The sequence below is a fragment of the Pezoporus flaviventris genome, unplaced genomic scaffold (genome assembly GCF_033815535.1).
Source record: "Pezoporus flaviventris isolate CSIRO_AGI_PZ_B2104156 unplaced genomic scaffold, CSIRO_AGI_Pfla_v1 ptg000143l, whole genome shotgun sequence".
NCBI lineage: Eukaryota > Metazoa > Chordata > Aves > Psittaciformes > Psittacidae > Pezoporus > Pezoporus flaviventris.
This window is the reverse complement of record NW_026892691.1, coordinates 1,011,107-1,031,721: the sequence shown is the minus strand read 5'-3', so window position 1 is coordinate 1,031,721 and position 20,615 is coordinate 1,011,107. Positions and strand designations below refer to the sequence as shown.

The window sequence follows — 20,615 nt, the reverse complement described above, 5'->3', positions numbered from 1 at the left end:
TGGTAGCAGTAGTGATTTGTGTTATACCTTAGTTACTAAACTGTTCTTATCTCAACCCGTGGGAGTTGCATTCTTTTCAATTCTCCTCTCCATCCCTCCGAGAGCAGGGGGAGGGCAAGAAAGGGGGGGAAGTGAGCTAACGAATTACCTGACTGGGTTTAAACCACGACAGTTCTTTTTGGTGCCCAACGTGGGGCACGAAGGGTTGAGATAATGGCAGATCTGACCGGATTAATAGTCACTCGTCACAATGCTGATTTATTGGCTCTCAGAGTTGTTCTTGTTGATCTCACAGCTTCAGAATGTTGTAACTTACGTAGAGCCGGTATTTGCTGTGATAGTGTTTATCAAGTGTGGGGCCTGGGCTAAGGTTCTTGTCTCACTGTGCTTTATGGCAATGGCTTGTAATACGGGTGGGCTCCAGCAGCAGGGCGGGACGGACGTGGCCGTGGACTTGTACCTGGCCGTCCGGCTGCTCTTCACCGCCCTGGCCCTCGCCCTACTCTCCATCTTCGTGAGGCTGCGGGGAGCCGAGGGGGAGCGGCCCCGGGAGCCGGCGGCTGCTGAAGCGGCTCGGGAGAGCGGCCCCGGGGACCAAGCGGCGGCGGGAGCGGGGCCAGAGGCCGAGAGGGGACGGCTGCTGGTGGAGGAGGTCGGGGCGGTCGAGGAGCAGAAGGAAGCGGCTGCCGAGCAGCGGGAGAAGGCGGCGGAGGAGCCGAGCCCCGCGGAAGAGCCGAGCCCCGCGGAGGAGCCCAGCCCCGCGGCCGAGCCGAGCCCCGCGGAGGAGCCCAGCTCCGCGACGGCCGAGAGCATCCCCCGGAAGCCGCCTGCCGAGCCCCAGGAGGATGCAGGAGACCACGCAGCACTTCCCAGCAAGGCAGAGGAGGAAGAGCTGGACTCAGGAAAAGAGAAGCCGGTGGTGGGAGAGCCGACAAGCACAGCAGCATCGTTTGAGAGTTCTGAAGGCTCTGAATGGCCTTTGGGTATCCCTGGGACCTGCCTGCTGATTGTGATGGGGATCAGCATGTTGGCCCACACACAGGCTGTGTTCTACCCACAACCATTTTGTCTGATCCCAAAAGTTAAGCAGAGTCAGGTTTGAGTCTTGTCTGGGGTTAGACAACAATATAGGGGGACCAAGAGATTTTCCCCAAGGCTGGACAGTCATGAGTGGCAGGGTGTGTGGGACAGTATGGGCAAGTATCTAGTCCACTGGGCCCCTCCAGTGCTTTGGAAGCGTCGGAGATGGAAGGCAGCTGTGTGGAGTCCCCAACAACAAGCTGCAGAAACTGCTGAAGGGGACAGTGAATTATTTTGAGCCTGGTGGGCCCATGGCACTTCAGGCCATCAGAGCAGAGATGCAACACAGAGATGGACTCATGATCGAGGGGTGGACTTAACAATGGACACTGTTGCCCAGGTTATTCACGAGTGTGAACACTGCACACAGTCTCTCCTGCTCTGGAAGACTGTTACAAGAGATGGAGCCTGACATGGACCAGATGGACGCAGCAGCTTTATAGGGACTGGTCCATGCACTAAGATAAGAGTGCACCGAGATAAGAGTGATGGTATATTGAAAATGTGGGATCTGAGCATGACGTGAATGGTATGGAATAAGGGGTGGATAATGTCCTGGGTTCAGCAGTAGCAATCATGTTTCTCCTCCTTGGTAGCTGGTGCAGTGCAGTGTTTTGACTTTCGGCTCGGGAACAGAGCTGATAGAGATGTTTTGGTTTGGCCAAGGACTTTGTGAGCCTCATGCTCTGCCAGGGGGGAGGGGAAGCCAGGAGGAAGCAGAGACAGGACACCTGACCCAAACTGACCAAAGAGCTATTCCATACCACAGCACGTCATGCCCAGGATGTAACTGGGAGTTAGCCGGAAGGGCTGGGAGACTGCAGGGTTGGAGGAGGTATCGGTCGGAGCTTGGTCGGGCTGGGGGGGGGGCGAGTTATCGGTGGGCTGGTGATGAGGTGTTGTATTCTCTTCCCTTGTTATTTCCTTTATCATTATTATCATTGGTGGTAGCAGTAGTGATTTGTGTTATACCTTAGTTACTAAACTGTTCTTATCTCAACCCGTGGGAGTTGCATTCTTTTCAATTCTCCTCTCCATCCCTCCGAGAGCAGGGGGAGGGCAAGAAAGGGGGGGAAGTGAGCTAACGAATTACCTGACTGGGTTTAAACCACGACAGTTCCCATGACTGGTACCCAAGCTATAAAATTTTAAGGCAGTTGCACATGCAAAAGTCTTTGGTTGAACCCTAAAAGCCATGACCAACTCTATCTCCAATTTCCTAAGTTTGCATTTCTGTCAGAACTTTAGTGCTCAAAAATGGACTAGTTGTGATAGCAGTTAAATAAAAAAACACCAATCAAATGTCTTTTATTGTTTAAGTACTCAGATTTGAAATGGTATTACTGAAAGGTAAGTATACATGGACCTCCACTATTCTGTTTTTACAGTTCTCTTATGAGTTACACTGTACTTAGACTACATTTACACAGATATATTTTTCCCCATAGTAACTTAATTCTGAACTTGATTTAAAACCTAACCTGCAATAAAAATACATGAAACAGAACAGATTGTGAAAATACTTGAGAATGACAGTTAACAAAGAAACTAATTTATAGTGTGCAATTACTGATCAAGTAGAACAAGAGTTTGAAAACCAGACTGTATTACAAAGCATTTCTTCAAACATCCATTTTGGATTATTGCTGGAAGGTACTAATTGGTCTATTCTAGACTAATTTACAAACATTCATAAAACAGTGAAAAATGCATGCTTTAGAAGCCTGATATATTTCATGCCTCTGGACTAAAAACAATATGAAGATGGAAGCAAGTCATGGGCATTTCAAATGGAAATTAGTAGTGCTTAGAGTTTTTTTCCTTTTGTACGGATAGGCTCCTCGATTTTTTTCTCATTCCTTTCAGGTGAGTTTTTATCTTCGGGTTTAGTCCATGGAGGGCTGTGCGACTTCTGCTGAAGGTGAAAACAGCATCAGTGTAAATACTGCACACACACTATGCACATATGTAAGCAAAGAAAGAAGTGTGTTAAAAATCCATGACAATAGTGCATAGAGCTGCGTTTCTGTTCAACTGATGTACCAGCCTTAAAATACTGTGGCTGAATGTGATATTCGTCAACTGCATCTAGAAAAGGATTCTGGTCTCTACAAATGGAAGTGTATTTAATAATCTTTGACAGTGCAAAACCACACAAGTCTGATGCTGCTGTATAATCACTGTGATTTCATAGAATCACGGACTGGTCCAGGTTGGAAGGGATCTTAAAGATCAGCTAGTTCCATCCCTCCTGCTTTGGGCCGGGGCATGCTCCGCTAGACCAGGTTGCTCAAAGCCCTGTCCAACCTGGCCTTGAATTTTATCTTCTTCTCTTGGTCTGTCAAATCGAAGAACTCAGATGTACAACTTGTGAACAACTTCCTCCAATGGTAACATGGCTGCATACAGTTTCACATAATTACAGATACATATTTATTTTAGAAACCTCTCCCTTTTCTGTTCCCAGGGCTATGGACATCACATTATCAAATTAAGCCATTTGACCAGTAGGATAGTTCAGTTCTTCAAGTATTAAATAGTTTTGTAATTGTTACCAACCAGAACCCATCTTGAACTGAGGAACTGCAATCCCATACAGTCAAAGCCTGAATTGAGAAAGTAGTTCTGTCTCAAAACCAGTAGCGTAGAATGTATAAATATACTTCAAGTAACTGCATGCTTTACCTTTTAATAAAACCTCTAGAATTACTCAGAAACAGAATACCTGAAAGCTTGTCACTGATTCTGCTGTCTTCAAACGGGATGTTGAATTACTGCGATTCCCCAAACATGTCTTGCCAATCTGTCAGTACAAATGTCAGAGTTAACTACTTTGTATTTTTTTCCTAAAATATCCATGGTTTTCCTAAAAAAAAAACCCCAAACAACCCGAAAACAAAAACCCACAAAAAAAGACCCCAAAACCACCAAAAAGACCCAACTACCCCATGTTAGCGTAGCTGATGAAGTGAAGTAAAACAAAGTTTTCATAGCTAAGTGAATCCCATACTCCCATCATCTCTAATGTGTCTGATAATAGTCTAATGTGGCTACAAGTTAACAACACTTATATCACTTTTTTTTCCTCATGTTTAAATCTCATCACAAAGTTTATCCTTACAGTGGTCCCATGGAACAGATAAGTAATTATAATTGTCTGTTACGGGTGAGGAAATGGTAACAAACAGCTGAAAACCAGCATTACAGTTAGGACTTCTCCATTACAATTCTCTTGTCTAAAAGGCTGGATCTCTTAGATATAATAATTCCCTAAATGGGGAAGTTAGATGACTCTCAAGGTGAAAATAAATGAGGGGCTTTTTAAAGTTTTAAGTCATCAAGACTCTTCTCAAAATAATAGTAATTTTGTTTATTTTAAACATAACTCTTCCTCTGAGATGTTTCCTATTTAGCATGAGCCCTTGAAGATTTGTGAATCTAATTATAGCCTAGGCAGAACAGTTTTTACACATCAGACATAATCCAACATATTAATGAAAAAAGCTGAAAAAAAATCATTAGTATATGGACATGAGCTTTGCTCATAGGAATATGAATGCAAACATATCTTCAACAAGAAGCTTCCAATAATATCCACTAAAATGTTTGTTGGCATTTCTGATTTACTTATTTTTTTTTAAATTATGGTTGATAACATTGGTTTGGGATAGAATAAATTATTTGTATCTAGGGGTCCAAAGGACAAAGAGAGAAAAAAATCTCTAACTCGTATGTTTTGAGACTTTTTTTTGACAGATTTTCTTGAAAAACCAAAACCAAACCAACAAAAACACAAAACCAAAAAGAAACAAACCCAGAAAGTAAATTTGAATTCATCCTATAACAGCTCAAATCACACTGCTAAAAATACTTCACTCAGCAGAAAACATTATAAACATCCTCACATGCAAATTGAATAGCAAGAAAATTCATAAATATCATTTGAGTAGAATTGACATTAGGTTGGAGTTAATTAAAAAGTAAAGAGATTGACAAGGGGGAAGAAAATTCATTAAGTTTTTGCACTTGAGAAATTCTGACAGTCCCTCGCCTGTAACAAAGTTGATCTATAAACAGGTGTGAATACCAAAATGAAGCCTGTTATTCAGAAAACTACTTTGAGAGAAGGCAGCTGCGTCCTTCCTGAAAGCTTCTAGAGAGACACTGGTACTGCCAAGGATTTTACAGCACTTCAGGCAGGGTTTAGTAATGTTTAAGCTACTGAAGTGAGCCTCTGAGATGGTGCAATTGAAGTGATTGATGGTGAGGACTCCCAAAATTCTCCCATGATACATAATTGCTAATGAAAGTTTGATTAATATTACATTATGGGGACTAATATGGGTAGCATTGATAAAAAAGATAATCTATTGATAATGTATTGATAAAGATGATCTACAAGTTTTATGAAAGAAAAATCAAGTAACAACAGGGGGTTTATATTAAGAGTAGACATTTACAATAAAATTTTCATACTTCAAAAGCTTGAAAGGGTGGTCCTGGCAGTACTTGTATTTAAAATGTTTGCCAATCAGCTAGATTAAAGAAAATGTTTTCCACTTAGTTATGTTGAGAAAAATTTGAGGGTTTGAAAAACTTCCAGGTGAGCAGCTTGAGGACAAAAAATGTTACAGGTCAACAAAAGAAGAGCTTTTCAGTTTGTATAATGAAGAGGACAGAAATAATGCCACTGCAATATAAGGTCATTTAAAAATCCAAAATCTAGTGGCACATACTAAAAAAAATAGATCAGGTAACCTGATTGTCACCAAGACAATACAGAGAAAATAGGAATCCAAAAATACTGATATTAATAAAAACATATGTTAACTATTTAAGACATATGCAAAAGAAGTTTTGTTTTGTTTTTTTTTTAAAAGTCGCCCAAGGAAGTTGTGAATGCTCCATCCCTGGCAGTGTTCAAGGCTGGGCTGGTCAGAGCCTTGGGTGACGTTGTTAGTGTGAGGTGTCCCTGCCCATGGCAGGGGGGTTGGAACTAGATGATCTTAAGGTCCTTTCCAACCCTAACTATTCTATGATTCTATATACACACAAAAGTGTGTATATATAGGTGCAGGTCTCTATATATAAACACATAAATGTTCAAACACCACCACCCCCCTTTTCCCTCAGCTAAAGAACACAGACCAATGGGGAGGTACAGTACTAATGCAGTAGAATACCTTTCACAGCCATGAATGACAGACAAAATCCTCCATATATTAAACTTGTTTTGCCTGCCCTCTCCGAGTCAGGTTCAGTCCTGTGAGAGGTACACTAATAACAAAAATACAGAATGATAGCTTGAAATGGTGGAAACCAGCAGAAAGGAAGATAATTGCTTTTTGAAAATAAAAGGGTTGAAATGTTGTTGAAATGCGTGGCTTTTCTGTTTTATGGAATGGCCTGGGTTGGAAAGACCGTAAGATTATCTAGTTCCAACCCCCAAATTTTTGGGTGTGTTTTATGAAGATGAGATTTTTAGAAGTGCCTAGTGGAAGAGATACTGAGATTTTGCCCAGCTTTGAACTGAGACTTCAGCATATCAGGGATATGAGGGTGGACTCCTACCTGTGTGTTTGGCCTCCAGGTGCAGGCATTCCTGCTGTGCTGTTTGGGGAACAGGAGGGTGAGGAAGGGGAGAGGAATGGGAAGATGCCAACAGAGAAAGCTGCTACGCAGAACATGCTTCCAGCTCATTCACAAACCCTCTAATGCTATGGAATACAGTAGAACACACCCTCAACCCTTGTCAGCCTCCTTGTACCACCAAGGAGGAGGAAGCACAGTACAAAACTACCCCCTCAACATACCCTTGTATAGAAATACAGACACCTGGGCATTTCTCTCAGAGAAAATAAATCACTTTTCTCCCAAAGAATGAACAATTTTTTTGAAAGACTATTACTAGTAAAGCCAATAAAATGCTTTATTAGGCACTTCTAAAGACTAGAACAAAAACTAGACGCATCCAAGCAGAAACAGTGTTCAACAGATAATAATAAAAAAGGCAGTAAGTCCCTGAAAAAAAGGTCTCAAGTCAGTCTTGTTACTTTAATGCAACCCCACTGAATCCTCTAGTAGCATCATAACAAAACAGGTTGCAATTTAAAATCCTGTCAGCAATACTTCAAGAATGCTCTAGTTTTCATACCAAGTGTAACACATTTTACATGGACTGTTTCTCCTGCTGTTGTGTAGAAAGCCACATGGTGAAGAGTGGGAATGTCACACAGAAGATGAAAAGAGTTTTGTCTGAGCATAATCCCTCTTGGTCACAGGTTAAGTTTTAAATCTGTGCTGGCTTCATGGGAGGGCAGGGAATGGGCACTACTGCATTGTCACCATCTAAAGACTGAGCAAGACCCAGGTAACTCTTCAGGCAGAGCAGTCTCATATCTCAAACTCAGTGTAATGATTTAAAGTTTGGAGTAAATATGAATTTTTTTTTGCCTGTCCCCCTTCATCCAGGTTCTTAAACTAGATACCAAAAACAAAATAAGAAAAAAAAAAAGTATCTAATACCTATGGGAAATGAAGGCACAATGACTGATCCTTGTCCCTTAGCTAATGTCTTTCCAAGGATCCATGCGGGCAGGATGCAGATGTAGGGTCAACATAGTAATACAACTAAATAAAATTGGCTATTTTTCTGTTTGTGCCTGAAGTGACAGGTGGATAAAGAATGCAGATCAAAAGACAGAGGACATGGTAGAGGTTGGCAAGACTAAGCAGCTGGGAAGCTCTTAAGGAGAAGATAATTTAACACACATGCTTTAATCTAGTAGAAAAGCACTAGATGACTAAAATCTTGCAGCATTTTTAAAACTGCAGATTATTGTTAGTATGGTGAAAAGCTGTCTTATAATCAACTTTTCATACAAGATTATAAAAGAAAAAAAGTGTACTATTTTGCATTACAAAACCAACAGCAAAAAGCCTAATAGTATTTTCAAATTTTAACTTCATTACAGAAGTCTATTTCCTGCCACTGGCATTTGCAACAAAACAGGCAGTTTATCCTTAACTGTTCCGTGCTTTCTTCTGCCTTCCTTTAAAGAGCCTGAGGTTGTCGGTTTCAAAAGGTGCAGGGCTTTCAGACTAACTCCTAGTCTCATTCAGAAGCACAATCCCTGGTATTTCAGAGATGACAGAACCATAGAATGCTTTGGGTTGGAAGGGACCTTCAAAGCTCATCTAGTCCAACCCCCTGCAATGAGCAGGGACGTCTTCAACTAGATCAGGTTGCCAGAACCACATCCAGCCTGGCCCTGAATGTCTCCAGAGATGGCAATTCAATTAGTATTTTCTGTATTCACTGGCCACAAACAATGCTTCCCTCCCCAGGGTGGAAGGAGCATTTGCACCATTTCATTGTCTTCCTCACCCAGCTAAACTCACCATTTATCAAAACTTGAACTGCAACAGTCACATTCATAGGTTCATCAGATGAAGAGGAATTTTGCTATACATATTTTCTTCTGTTCCTAAAGACTTGTCAATAAAGTATGTTTCCTCTTAGCTTCAATAGCATGTGCCTACACAAGCAATCCCCTTTTTTCTATGTTCAGAAAGCAAACCTTTCATGCTTATAATCACAGTCAGTACTTAATCCATGTACACAGTTAAGTAAATGAGTAGTCCTTGAAGTAGTTTTATGACTCAGAGCAGTGAAAAAAGACAGAAAGACGGATTTCTCTGAAGCTTATCTCTTCTGCTTTTCCCTAATATTTCCTTATTTTAAGAAAATTTATAATAATTTAATGTGTTGTACCCTAACCGTTAGTGACAGATCCCAGAATTTAGCTTGGCCAACATTTACAATTTTTATGCCTAAGCACAACAGAAGTCTTATTCTGATTTTCTTCTACATAGACGAGAAACAGATGAAATTTAGTGTTGAATGCTTATTACTTGCTGTACATAAACTTTAAGACACACATTAATGATCTATTGTGTTTGTAAACCAAGATTTTCATGCAACAAGTGCATTTTGTTTTAAGGAATACATTTTGTATATGCAAGACGAGAAAATGTTAGCAACAGTGAGAAATTTAACAAGATAGGACAATTGAGGTGGACCATATCTTGAAATCTTGTCCTACTTTAGTTATGTGAACTGTTTGATTAAGGAAGTATCTGTGTGAAGTTCTGGTTATAAAAACCACTGCTTGATCAGTAAAGGAAGCAAAGTATCACAAGTTAGGGTATACATTTCACCTACTGAATTATACAGCAAAGCTGGAGCAGTTCACAGCTGGATGTATAAATTACAAAGGTGCATCAGCCAACTGTGCATCTTCGTTTAAAAGGAATTATCAAAAAGCCAGTTAAAATTCAGCCTGTCTCTTGGGTAGTAAATTATGCGATTTGATCTGCAAACTGCAACACCTCACCACCACCCAACCGATAACTCGTGCCCCCCACCCCAGCCTGACCAAGCACCGACCCATACCTCCTCCAACCCTGCAGTCTCCCAGCCCTTAAGGGTAACTCCCAGTTACATCCTGGGCATGACGTGCTGTGGTATGGAATACCTCTTTGGCTAGCTTGGGTCAGGGGTCCTGTTTCCACCCCCTCCCGGCTTCCCCTCCTCCCCGGCAGAGCACAAGGCTCACAAAGTCCTTGGCCAAACCTAAACATCAGTGTTATCAGCTCTGTTCCCGAGCTGAAAGTCAAAACACAGCACTGCACCAGCCACCAAGAAGGAGAAAAACGACTGCTACTGCTGAACCCAGGACATCAGACTAAGATGATGTAACTCTTACGACCTTCTATTCCTCATTTAGGGAATAGAATTACTGAATTCACTTGAAGAATTTTATTAGGTTGAAATTCTGTTATAACGATGACTTTTTTTTCTCTCCTTACTCCCTTGGGAAAACAATGGGAGAACACAATGTGATCAAAGCTCTGCGATTTTCTGGAGAAAAATGAAGCAAAAAAATGTGGGTGCTTAGAACATGTTCCAAGTTTTGCTCCAATACTCAGCATCCTTTGTCTGAATGATTAATGAGCATGCAGTATTTGTTTACTGCAGGAAATTAAGGCAGTAAATAAAAGCATAAGCACTTTTATTTAACAGAGAAGAGCCTACAAGTACAAAGAGCAAGAAATCTAAGATGAGAACTGAGAATAAATAATCACTTTATAAATTGTTTGATGTTTTAGCACTACTGAATAGGTGGATTTAAATTACGTGTTACATACAAAAATTAACTGATATGAAGAAGGGCCACCACAGTCTCCTGTAAAAGGCAAAAAAACCCCAACAGTTCCCAAAGCTTCTGGAAAGAGGGAAAAGGGAAATGATACCAGGAAAAGAGCTCTGCAGAATTCTGGTTCTGCACAGAGACTCTCAGCTGGTCAAAGGGAAAACATCTTCAGACAAGACTAAGAAAAAAAAGTAATATTTGACAAGGTTCCTCTAGCAGAATAATAATAATCTAAATAGAGGCCCCATGTCAAATTTCATGACAGGTAAGGTATCATCAGTATTTAATTTAAAAACCTACTAATATAATTTGGCTTGCCTGTATCCCATTTGTGAACAAATCTTCATTTGCATGCATTCCAATGTAAATTACATTAATTATTATGAACATGCATAAAATCACAAAGAAAAAATTGTAGTAGCATTAGGGTTTGAGAAAGAGAGAGATCACAGATACCTAACCATATAGACTGAAAAAATATCAGCTGAGACCAGCAACTAGCTACCTTTTCCCTTTCTTTTTGCCTTCAGAAGTGACACACTGAGCGTTCTTCTCTAGTCAGTCTTTACTACACTAATTCTTCCAAAATATAAATCACATTTCGTTAATCAGAGACACAATCAGAGGATCTTTGCAAAGTTCTGAGAAAGTGTTGCTAAATACTACATTTCTAAGCACCACTGAATTAAGCATATTCATGGTTTTTTATCTTGGCCTCAACCTTCACTTATTTTTCTTAAAGAAATGGCACATGAGAGACTGTCATATGTTCTCAGCCATCTGGCCTATACCTCCTTCATTGAGAGTTTAGCAGCTGTAAAAACTTCAGATAAGAACAAACACACACAATCAAGTAATAACAAAAATATGACAAAAATCCCTACTGCATCCCCAAGTCTGGAATTTTCTAAAAGCAAGAGTGTTCACAGCCTTGTATTACAGAAGTACTATGTTCCTTCAGGAAAATAAATCACTTTTGGTTATTTCAGGATTTAAGGTGGTATCTCTAAAGTCATCAAGACTTTTCAAGAAAGAAGCATTTTTAGTCATTTCTCTAAATAATTTGAATTATTCCTTGTCTCTAAAGAATATATATCTGTTAAGATATAAAAAAAAAATAAATAAATAAAAGGTGGAAGGAGGTTGACAGCCCAGTGTCACCATCTGCACTATTTTTATGGCCCACGCAGCCCATGTTCCAATGGCCAGTGTGTATAAGAGAAAAAATAAAAAGCTTCAACTTAACGACCAGGAAAATTACTTTACTCATCACTGTGAGCAACCCATAGGCCAAAAAGTAGTCAAGGTAGGTCCATAGACATGTAAAATAGTTGAAACAGTCATGGAAAACATATTTTGATGCTTTAGTTCTCTTAAAAAGTTTTACTGCCTCTCTTAAATCAATCCCTGGAAGAGAACCTTCCCATTTCCATTATTGAAGTTTGTGAGGTATTTAAAGCAAAATCAGGGGATTCTGACAAACTGGGATGTTTTATTCTCCCATGACAGACTCCAGATGAACTGTTGTCAAAGGTTCAAGTGTGGAATCTTGTGAACATGGATGGATTTCTTATAAAACTTCACAGGTCAGCGTGGGGATGGTAGCACAGAAACTGAGAAAATTCTCTAGAGAAAATAATTATTTAATACCCCTCTGGCAATAAAATCCAGCCCTTGGAGTACAGCCACAATTTGAAAATAAGCATTTCTCTAAAATTATGATATATGTTGTGTATTACCTAAGCTATATTCATAGATCTACTCTTTCACTTGTAGGACAGGGCTGTTGTAGGTTGTCCTGTGTGCCAGAGGCCATGCTGCTACACCGTGCAGCTTGCTGCTCTCCAAAACAGTTCCTGGCTAAATATTGCTTTGAAGCTCTCTGCACTAAGAATTAACTCCTGGAATTCTCTTTGGACCACATCAATCAACTGTAAAAAATAGTGAACTGAACAATTTATATATACATACGTGTGTGTGTGTGTGTATTACACTGGAGATTCTGTTTCTGACTGGGATAAATACCACACTATTTATGGCTTCCTTGCTTGAAGGTGTGATTGTCTTAATTTTTTTTGTGACTTAGCTCTCAAAGCCATTCCTCCAACAGATACTGCAAGCAGAGCAGTGAAATCTTTGGGCATTAGTGTGAATCCTAGATTGATTTCTTAACAAATGTGAACAGAATAGAACTATAAATGCTACACAATACCCATTTTTTTCAGTTGGAAAATGAAATTTGTTTAAAAGCAAGATAAGACTGATGGTACTATTGCCTTCTTAATTTTCCAATGAGGAGCATTATCTAGTAAGGCACAGTGAATTTGAATACCCCTTTGGTAAGCTTTCTCTAATTTTACTATTTTTTCCTCCATACAGGAGGTTTTGTTAAATATGGACTTAACAAACCTTAAAAGATTTAAAACTTAAAGAAAATTCAAGTCCCCTAGAATATAGAATTGTTTTAAAATATGATAATTGAGAGATAAAATGATATAAAACTTAATCCTATTATTCAAATTTAGCCTAACATCCTTTTCTTTGAATTATAGTGTCACTTAGACAAAGTCAGAGAACAGGCTTAGATTCTAATTTAACTTGAATTCTGAAAAACAGTTTGACTCCTCATGACTTTTAACTCTAGTTGGAGTAATTTTCTGCTTTCTCTGACAAATTTTTCATACCAAGAAGCATTCCATACTGATTAACTGGCTAAAAATACTAGTTGCTAGAATCACAAAAAGCCACCACTATTCCCTAATCAAAATTCCTAAATCCTTGATTTTATGGAAAAGTGCATCTTTTAAGTATCCTTCATTGCATTATTTGACACAGAAATTAAACACTCTTGATTTGTGAAATGCATTAACAACTTTCCTTTTTTCTCTCCGCTTTAATGTATCCACTTCTGTAAAAAATAGCAGCTTGAACCTCCTTCCACTAATACTCAAACAAAATCAATTCAGCCTCTACCTAAATTAAACTTCCGTAAATTTCCCAGATGGCAACCAACCTCTAGTCATAATCTAAATGGAGTTCACTCCAAATTCAGAATTTTACATCTTATTCTTTCTTCTCCTCCTTCCATTTTTATTAATAAAAAATGAAGTTTCCCTCATCCCCTCTTTAGACATTGAGAAAGGTGCAACAGTATGTACACTCTTCTCCTGGATACTCAATTTCTCCTTGTCTCTGCCTCCCTCTAGAGGCTGTGGCAGAGGGGCGATCACTTATAATTGAATAAACTTCTGACATATTTGTAATAAATGGACAATATATACAAATTTTTATATTTTGTTGGATACTGAATTATCTAAGATTTGCACTCCAAACTTTTCCTCACATTGCTATGATTGCTACTAGCAAGCTGCCCAGCTACCTCCAGAGAAGTTTGTTATATTTGGAGGTAGGCAATGTGTTTAGTAGTTCCTGCTGTATTCTATACTTCACCTGCAGATTAGTCAAGGTCGCACTATACTTTTTGGACTACTGAGCAGACAATACACTCAACAAATTTTGCGTGTCTCATTCTTTCTTTTTTTTTTTTTTTTCATGTTCTATCTGTGTAGTTACAATTTCAGGCATAATACATGCATTTGGGATTTCTCTTGACATCTACCACCATGCTGTTTCAATTACAGTTTGCCTTAGTAAAAGCAGCAGATTCAGCTTTCTGTCAGATGTGTCATAAGAAAAGCACAGTTGCAGCTTTCCTAGACTGGCAGTGGACAAGATTACATATTGTCAGTTATTACACTGTCACCTCTTACATCTCCCTGAAGGTTTTATCAAATGATGCATCTGTGACAGCTGTGCCTGATTATCAGTGGAAAGAATATGTAAACAAGGTTCTGGATCTCAATGTAATGTGACAACTCTTCAGGAACAGGCCAATTCTTGAAATGGTTGAACATCAAATCACATCTTTTCCACTGCTGCCCTTCCTGTGATAGCTCTACAAGTTCCATTAAGCAGTCTTGAAACGAAACCCAGAGAGTATACCTGCACAGACTGACAGCAAAGAGCATTTGCTCCTCAGCACTTTAGTGCAGAATATGACTGGTTTATGAAATCGGCTTGAGTAGGAAAAGTAAGTTACATTGCTAATCGTCTAAGGCATTAACGTTTTCATACAATTTAGATTAGACTCTGATTTTTAGGTGAGAGAAGCTTACATCTTGAGAATCGCAGTCCTGAAAGCTCTGATTTTCCTCCTTTCTCAATGCCACATGAAAATTCTCTTTCTCTGCTGAGGCATTTTGCTGGACATGCGAAACAAAAAGAGAAAAGAAAGGTCATATAAATTACATTGCAAGAAAGTCACATTTGAAAAGTCAGGATAATGATAAAAAACTAAGAAATCAGGTATTGTAAATTGTTAAATACTTTATACACTGCATTTTCAGCAAATTTTATGAATGGAATAAATGCCTGTGCATAATGCTTCCTGTTTCAGAATCTGATTCCTGCTCAAGATTGCTCAAGATTAGCAAATTATAAACACAGCATATATGCCTGACTTCTCAGCATGCTGCACTCATTTCTACACAACAAAGGGAAGCTTGGCGTATTTAGGTGAGGCTGCCTTCAAGAAAGCACTTCCCCAGTGTCACCTTTTCAAGTGTTCACAGCATTTCCTATCTCTAGCAAAGTAGAAAACAGAAAAAATTCCAATTCTCACCATCTTTCATCCTGAAAATGATTCAAGTGTAATACTGTATCCTAGTAATCTTCCTCTTTTTTCTCTCCCAAACGAAAACCCAATTTTTTTGAGGTGTTTCAGTTTTCATATGATTACCTTACCCAGTAGGACCAGAGACTCTAACAGCCTTTTAAAAACTACTTGCCACAGCTGCACTGCTCAGAATCCTGCCAAGCCAGGGAGCAGCAACAGGTCTGCTGCATTACCTGTCTGGTTTCAAATTGATGAACATCACACTCCTTCAGCTGTTGCACAACCATTATCACCAGTTATTTATCATATTGTTAGTCAAAGCTGGTCATGATCTGCACGTGTTTTTTTGATGATCTCAATGTGTCTTTTTTTACTTTGATATGGAGTTCAGTTCTTTCCTGTATTAGAAACAGTCTTATTGGATTTTTCTTCTTCCCATGTAGCAAAAATTTGGCATGACTGCACAACTTTTACTTTCTAGTCAGCATTTGTTCATGTGAGATGCCAGAGCGTTGTTGACAGAACTGCTTGCCAGATGACCCGCCAACACAAATACGGGTTCCATCACTGCACTTATTTTGTGTTCCTTAGGTCGTCTTGTTCCTTTGGGATGGAAATGTCTTATTGCCACATCTAGGAAATCCAAAATTGCTCAAGGCTTTGTAGCACTTACTGTGAACAACTAGAGCAGGTTTGTATGTAGCAGGTGGATGAAGCTGTCAGAGTTTTTCTGGTCAAGGTGCATAGTTCAAGAGCCAGAAATACCTCCTTTCCAGAGTCGGTTCTGTCTGACTGCTCCTGGAAACCAGGATGTCGGTATATCACACATGGACAAAGGCCAATTGCCATGTAATGTCTCACAATTAGTCATTTTCCTTCTCCCCCCCTCTTTTTTGAGCAGTATCATTTGCAACTACAGAAGTTCACAGCAGTGTTTCGGATTGTATTATAGAATTTTGACTTGTCCTCCTAGCCCTACAAATTTCAGATATTTTAAACAGACATCACAGACAAATAAGTATTACCATCTACATATAGTATAAAGGAAATAATTGTTATCACATTTCTTTATAACCAGACTTGAATCTTGCAAGTTCAACTCACATGCAGAAATAAATGAGAACTCCCTATGTATTTCCATGACAGTGATGGACATTTTATATGTATAAAGAATCATGGACTTGTTTGGACTGGAAGGGACCTTAAAACTTGTCCAGTCCCAACACCCTGCCACAAACAGGGATGCCTTCCACTAGACCAGGTTGCTCCAAACCCTGTCCAACCTGGCCTTGAACACTGCCAGGGATGGGGCAGCCACAAATACACATGTATTTATCTGTGTTTACAGCACAGGTAACTAGTTTTTCTCTATTGCACAGTCAATAGTATTCAGTAATAAGTGTGAGAGACATTGCTCAGTTTTTATCTCTATTTCTATTCAATGTTTAATTTATATCTTTAATTTTAATTTATATTTATTTTGATTTAATGCCCATCTACAGAGTTACACTTTTATAGGGCAGTTCTTCTCAAAAGACTACAAATTCTGCAGTGTACCAGATCATTTAACTTCTACATGATTTTTTCTAAAGCAAACAGAATTACCCTTGGTTTATCTTTTATTTGCACTATATACACTTCAGGTGGAAAATAGCTGCTTACTGGTGGTATATGTTATGCTAACACTAAGCACAACAATCAGAAGTTCTGCATCTCACTCCCATTAGAAGTGAAAATTGTCAGGACATCTTTAACTTGGGTACCAAAAGACTGTATTTTCTTTTCTTCACATTTCACAGGCATTTGTGTTGGCTGTAATTCCTCTGAGTTGAACATTCACTATGACCTCGAATGGCTGAACATCCATCAGAGGCAATGGACTTGTTCTTTCAAATAAATCACTTGGGATGACAGATGACATATTTAGATGTTGATTTCCCAAATCACCCTTTTCATCGTATTACTATGAGTGCAGAATTTTACCTCACATATGCAGCTGCCTCCCAGCAGGATATCATGCTGGACATAACATGTACATTATTGTTTATTTTTTTTTCTTTGTTAAGTGTTCTGGGGTCCTTCCTCTCTTCAAAAAACTACTCTAAAATAAAAAAAAAAAAAGAAGCCTCATTTGTCAAGATCTGGGGAAGATATCTTGAAGTTTTCAAGTGCTGTTTGAAGTATTCCCTACTAGGTAATTCTTCTGTTAAAGTCCACCTCCTCAGGGAAAAAAAACAAAACAGTTACTAAACACCTCAAACCAGTGGAACTTGTCTCTGATTGAACATCCTTTCTATATAAGAGCCAGTGCAGTGCTCCCTGAACTCCAGAGAGGTGGAGGATGAGACATGCTGTTAGAACTCAGAGCAAAGCATCCACTCCAGGGGAATCCATCACGAAAAGTAGCAGACTCACAATGTGTAAGAAAGCAGCACAGAAACAGAAGATGAAAATAGCAATAGCTCATCTTCCTCTGGTAGTATACAGAATATATTTGAATTTACAGTAGGGAGTGGAACTCCATTAACTATTTAGGCATACAATATTTAAGTTGATACCCAAATGCCTCCAAGGCAGCCACAAGGGGTTGGTAAAGGAGACAGGTCTTGCAGGAGAGCAGTGCCCTTCTCCAGAAGTAGCTGGAGAGCTATTCTAGGAATCTAAATAGGGAATAGATGCCAATTTTAAACAATTCCCAAAATACCTAGCTATGCACAAACAAAAAGGAGCCACATTTGTTTATCACTGTGCTTTAAATTCTGTTTTTTTTTTCCTAGCACAGCTTATTTTGAAAGTGTTGCATATTTCTGACAATATAAATACATGTTTTCTAGTAGAACCCTAACTCAACTATTTCAATTGCCTCACTTCCTTGTAAAACTGCAGTTTCTCATTTATATTTCCATGAAATTGAGGGGTGAAGCCCCCTCATGTACACAATCCATTTTCTCAGGATCAGTGAGAGCAGCTGTGTGACAATTCATTGTGCCTCAGTTTTCAACACAGAGCCAATATGATGTATTTATTTCTATTTAACTACAAGATAAAGGATATCTAAGTCTCATGCTTTGAGAAGATGAAGCAAAGTAAACAACACAAAATTCTGGTAAGATTATACAACAGAGAGAGCTAAAAGTACCTATATTAACTGAAAACAAAACTTAGGAATACTTTTCCTCATACTGACCTTGTGAAACCCATAAGAAATAATCTACAGTAAGCTCAGGACAAAACATCACAATCTGCTAGTCACATAGCAGACGTGCATACGTTTGTATAAAGCATATGAGACAATTAAAAACTGAAATTATTGGAGTCACCTGTTAGGTAATGCTGCTCAGGAAAATTAAACACTAAGGAGAAGCCCATACATCACAGAAGTTTGGAACCTAGTGAGGCTAAACATTTACAGTCAGAACTATATTTTAATCAATAATGACCACCATAATAGAATCTAAGTAGTTCTAAGTAATGCTTGGCAAACAGCTACCCCACATGTGTGCATACATAATCATGCATAATACCTAAAATATAGCATGATATATAAACTTGATATGAATAATGTAGTAATTTATATATAATTGCATGTGTGTGCACAGCTGTGAGAGAAGAAAGAGATGGCACAAGATGAAGATTAAATACCAGCAGTCAAATTACAAAATTAATTTATTAATCAGGTCATGCTTATGTCCTGGTCCTTATTCTTCCTAGTTGACAGGATAAAGTTTAAGAAACCATGTTATATTTAAAGGTATATTTACAGTATTTAAGAAAAAAAACCTATCTGAGCATTTTATAAGTTCCACAAGGTGACAATTACCTAAGAGTTAGAGAAAATGGTGGCTTTGTTCTTTTCTGTATTTTCCTGTTTTCTTCCAGAAGATATGGTTGATTTTGAACCAACTGCTATTACACTTGTCAATGTTTAGATCTGAAGGTCACTGCAAGTTCTCTAGAGCATACACTGCTCTTTTGTATTGGGTTTGGGTTTTTTTGGCAGTACCCATTTTATATTTTCAAATACTCTGTGGTTAACACAGTAAGATATTCATTTGCACAAAGGACAGTAAGGAAGCAATTTCCTAGTGGGGTTTTTGCCATTATTATTTATTTTTACCAGGAGTTGAATGGCTCTTATGTCTTAGACTATTTCCTAATGATAATAATAATAGCAATAAAAAAAAACCAAACAATTTGTAGATGGCTTATGATGGCTTACAGGAAAAAACAGAAAAAATAATCAAACTATTCATGGTGAATTCTTTTTTTTTTGTTCTAAAGTTGTACGTCTTGAGTAGCCTATGCAATATTTTCCAAAGTAAATGTTTAAAATGCCCAGCCTATCAAGTACTCTAAATAGAAACAGAGCTGAGACAATTTTATTCACCTCTTTGCAGTGGATGAAAAAATAGGATTGACACCAATACTTTTTGAGTTTGCATAGATGTGTAATAATACAAGACCAAAGCATTAAAAGCTATTTGATCGCCCACAACTTTTTTTAGGCTTTACTGGTTCACTGCAGCAATTAATTGTCCTCTTGTTTTATGCTTCACCCTTCTATTACTGGAATCTCTTGCATGAAAAAAAAAAAAAAAAGAAAGTCAAAGCAATAAAGTATTTTTACCATTAATAGAAAGTTGCATTCCAGTTTACGTCTGTTACTATCTCTAAAGCTGTGAATATCCCCATACACCAGCTTCCCCCAAAACACTGCTGGCTTAAACAGCTTACACGTAGATTAACTTTACTTTCTTTCACATCAACAGAGTGGAGAAAAATCACAACTGTCCAAAGAACAGTCTGAAATCTAGAACTTATCAGACAGCATTTCTTTAAGGCTCTTACTGCCATGGAAATCTTTAATCACTTCCATTAGACCTATAAAAGACCTAATAATAGCCCAGCAAAATTTTAAGTTTAGGTACATTCTGACAAGCTAGATTTGCTCTGTAGGATCAATGTGGTTGCCAGATTTTCTAGCTTGCACTTTTTTTCTGTGTGCCTCCTTAGGATTTAAAACCAAATCAAACAAAAACCAAATTCATTTAAAGTGTAGCTTGAATCCAGTGGTAAAAGAACTAACCTGTGTTAAGTCTGAAATGTAAAACTAGTTTACTATAGAGGATATTCAAGCATGTTTTATGTACAAGGTAATTCTTCTACTGCCAGACACTTTTGGGTTATGAGAACTTGTGCAGTAACAAGAAAGATTCTCAATAGAAAGGACATTTGCAATTTTCTGCAGATAACAGAACTGAGACCTGCAGCTAAATACATATGAAACACTTTGGCAATGAAAGAAGAGCTACTGAAATGTGAAGACAGATGGCATTCCGACATTACTCAAATGGCGCTGCATCCTAACACCACCACAAAACCCAGCTATTCAACTTTGAGGGTCACTAAACACTAACATTTTCCAAATGAGTCCCAATTACAAATGCACCTGTGCCCAGTAATTTTGTGTTAATCCAATGAAAAATGCAAGATATTAAGCATCACAAGTCTACATAATTTCTCATTTATTACCTCTACTAATTTAGCCTATTGTTTACCCACTCTATTTTAGTAGAGAACATATATGCAAAGTGAATTTAAAGGGCATTTGTCTTATGTTCTGTCAAAACAGGTATTTCTTTGCT

The 20,615-nt window shown here is 38.6% G+C and overlaps 1 protein-coding gene across 1 annotated transcript in view; it reads right to left on the bottom strand.

Moving 5' to 3' along the window:
- Window positions 1-2,358: 2,358 nt before the first annotated feature.
- Window positions 2,359-20,615, bottom strand: part of LUZP2 (leucine zipper protein 2) — a 181,916-nt gene continuing 163,659 nt past the window's right edge. Inside the window, exons 10-12 of the mRNA XM_061479194.1 lie at window positions 14,471-14,557; window positions 3,806-3,883; window positions 2,359-2,992 (exon numbers count right to left, since the gene is read on the bottom strand). Of these exons, the coding sequence (XP_061335178.1) occupies window positions 2,888-2,992; window positions 3,806-3,883; window positions 14,471-14,557 (270 nt within the window). The 3' untranslated portion in view covers window positions 2,359-2,887. The remainder of the gene's footprint in view (window positions 2,993-3,805; window positions 3,884-14,470; window positions 14,558-20,615) is intronic.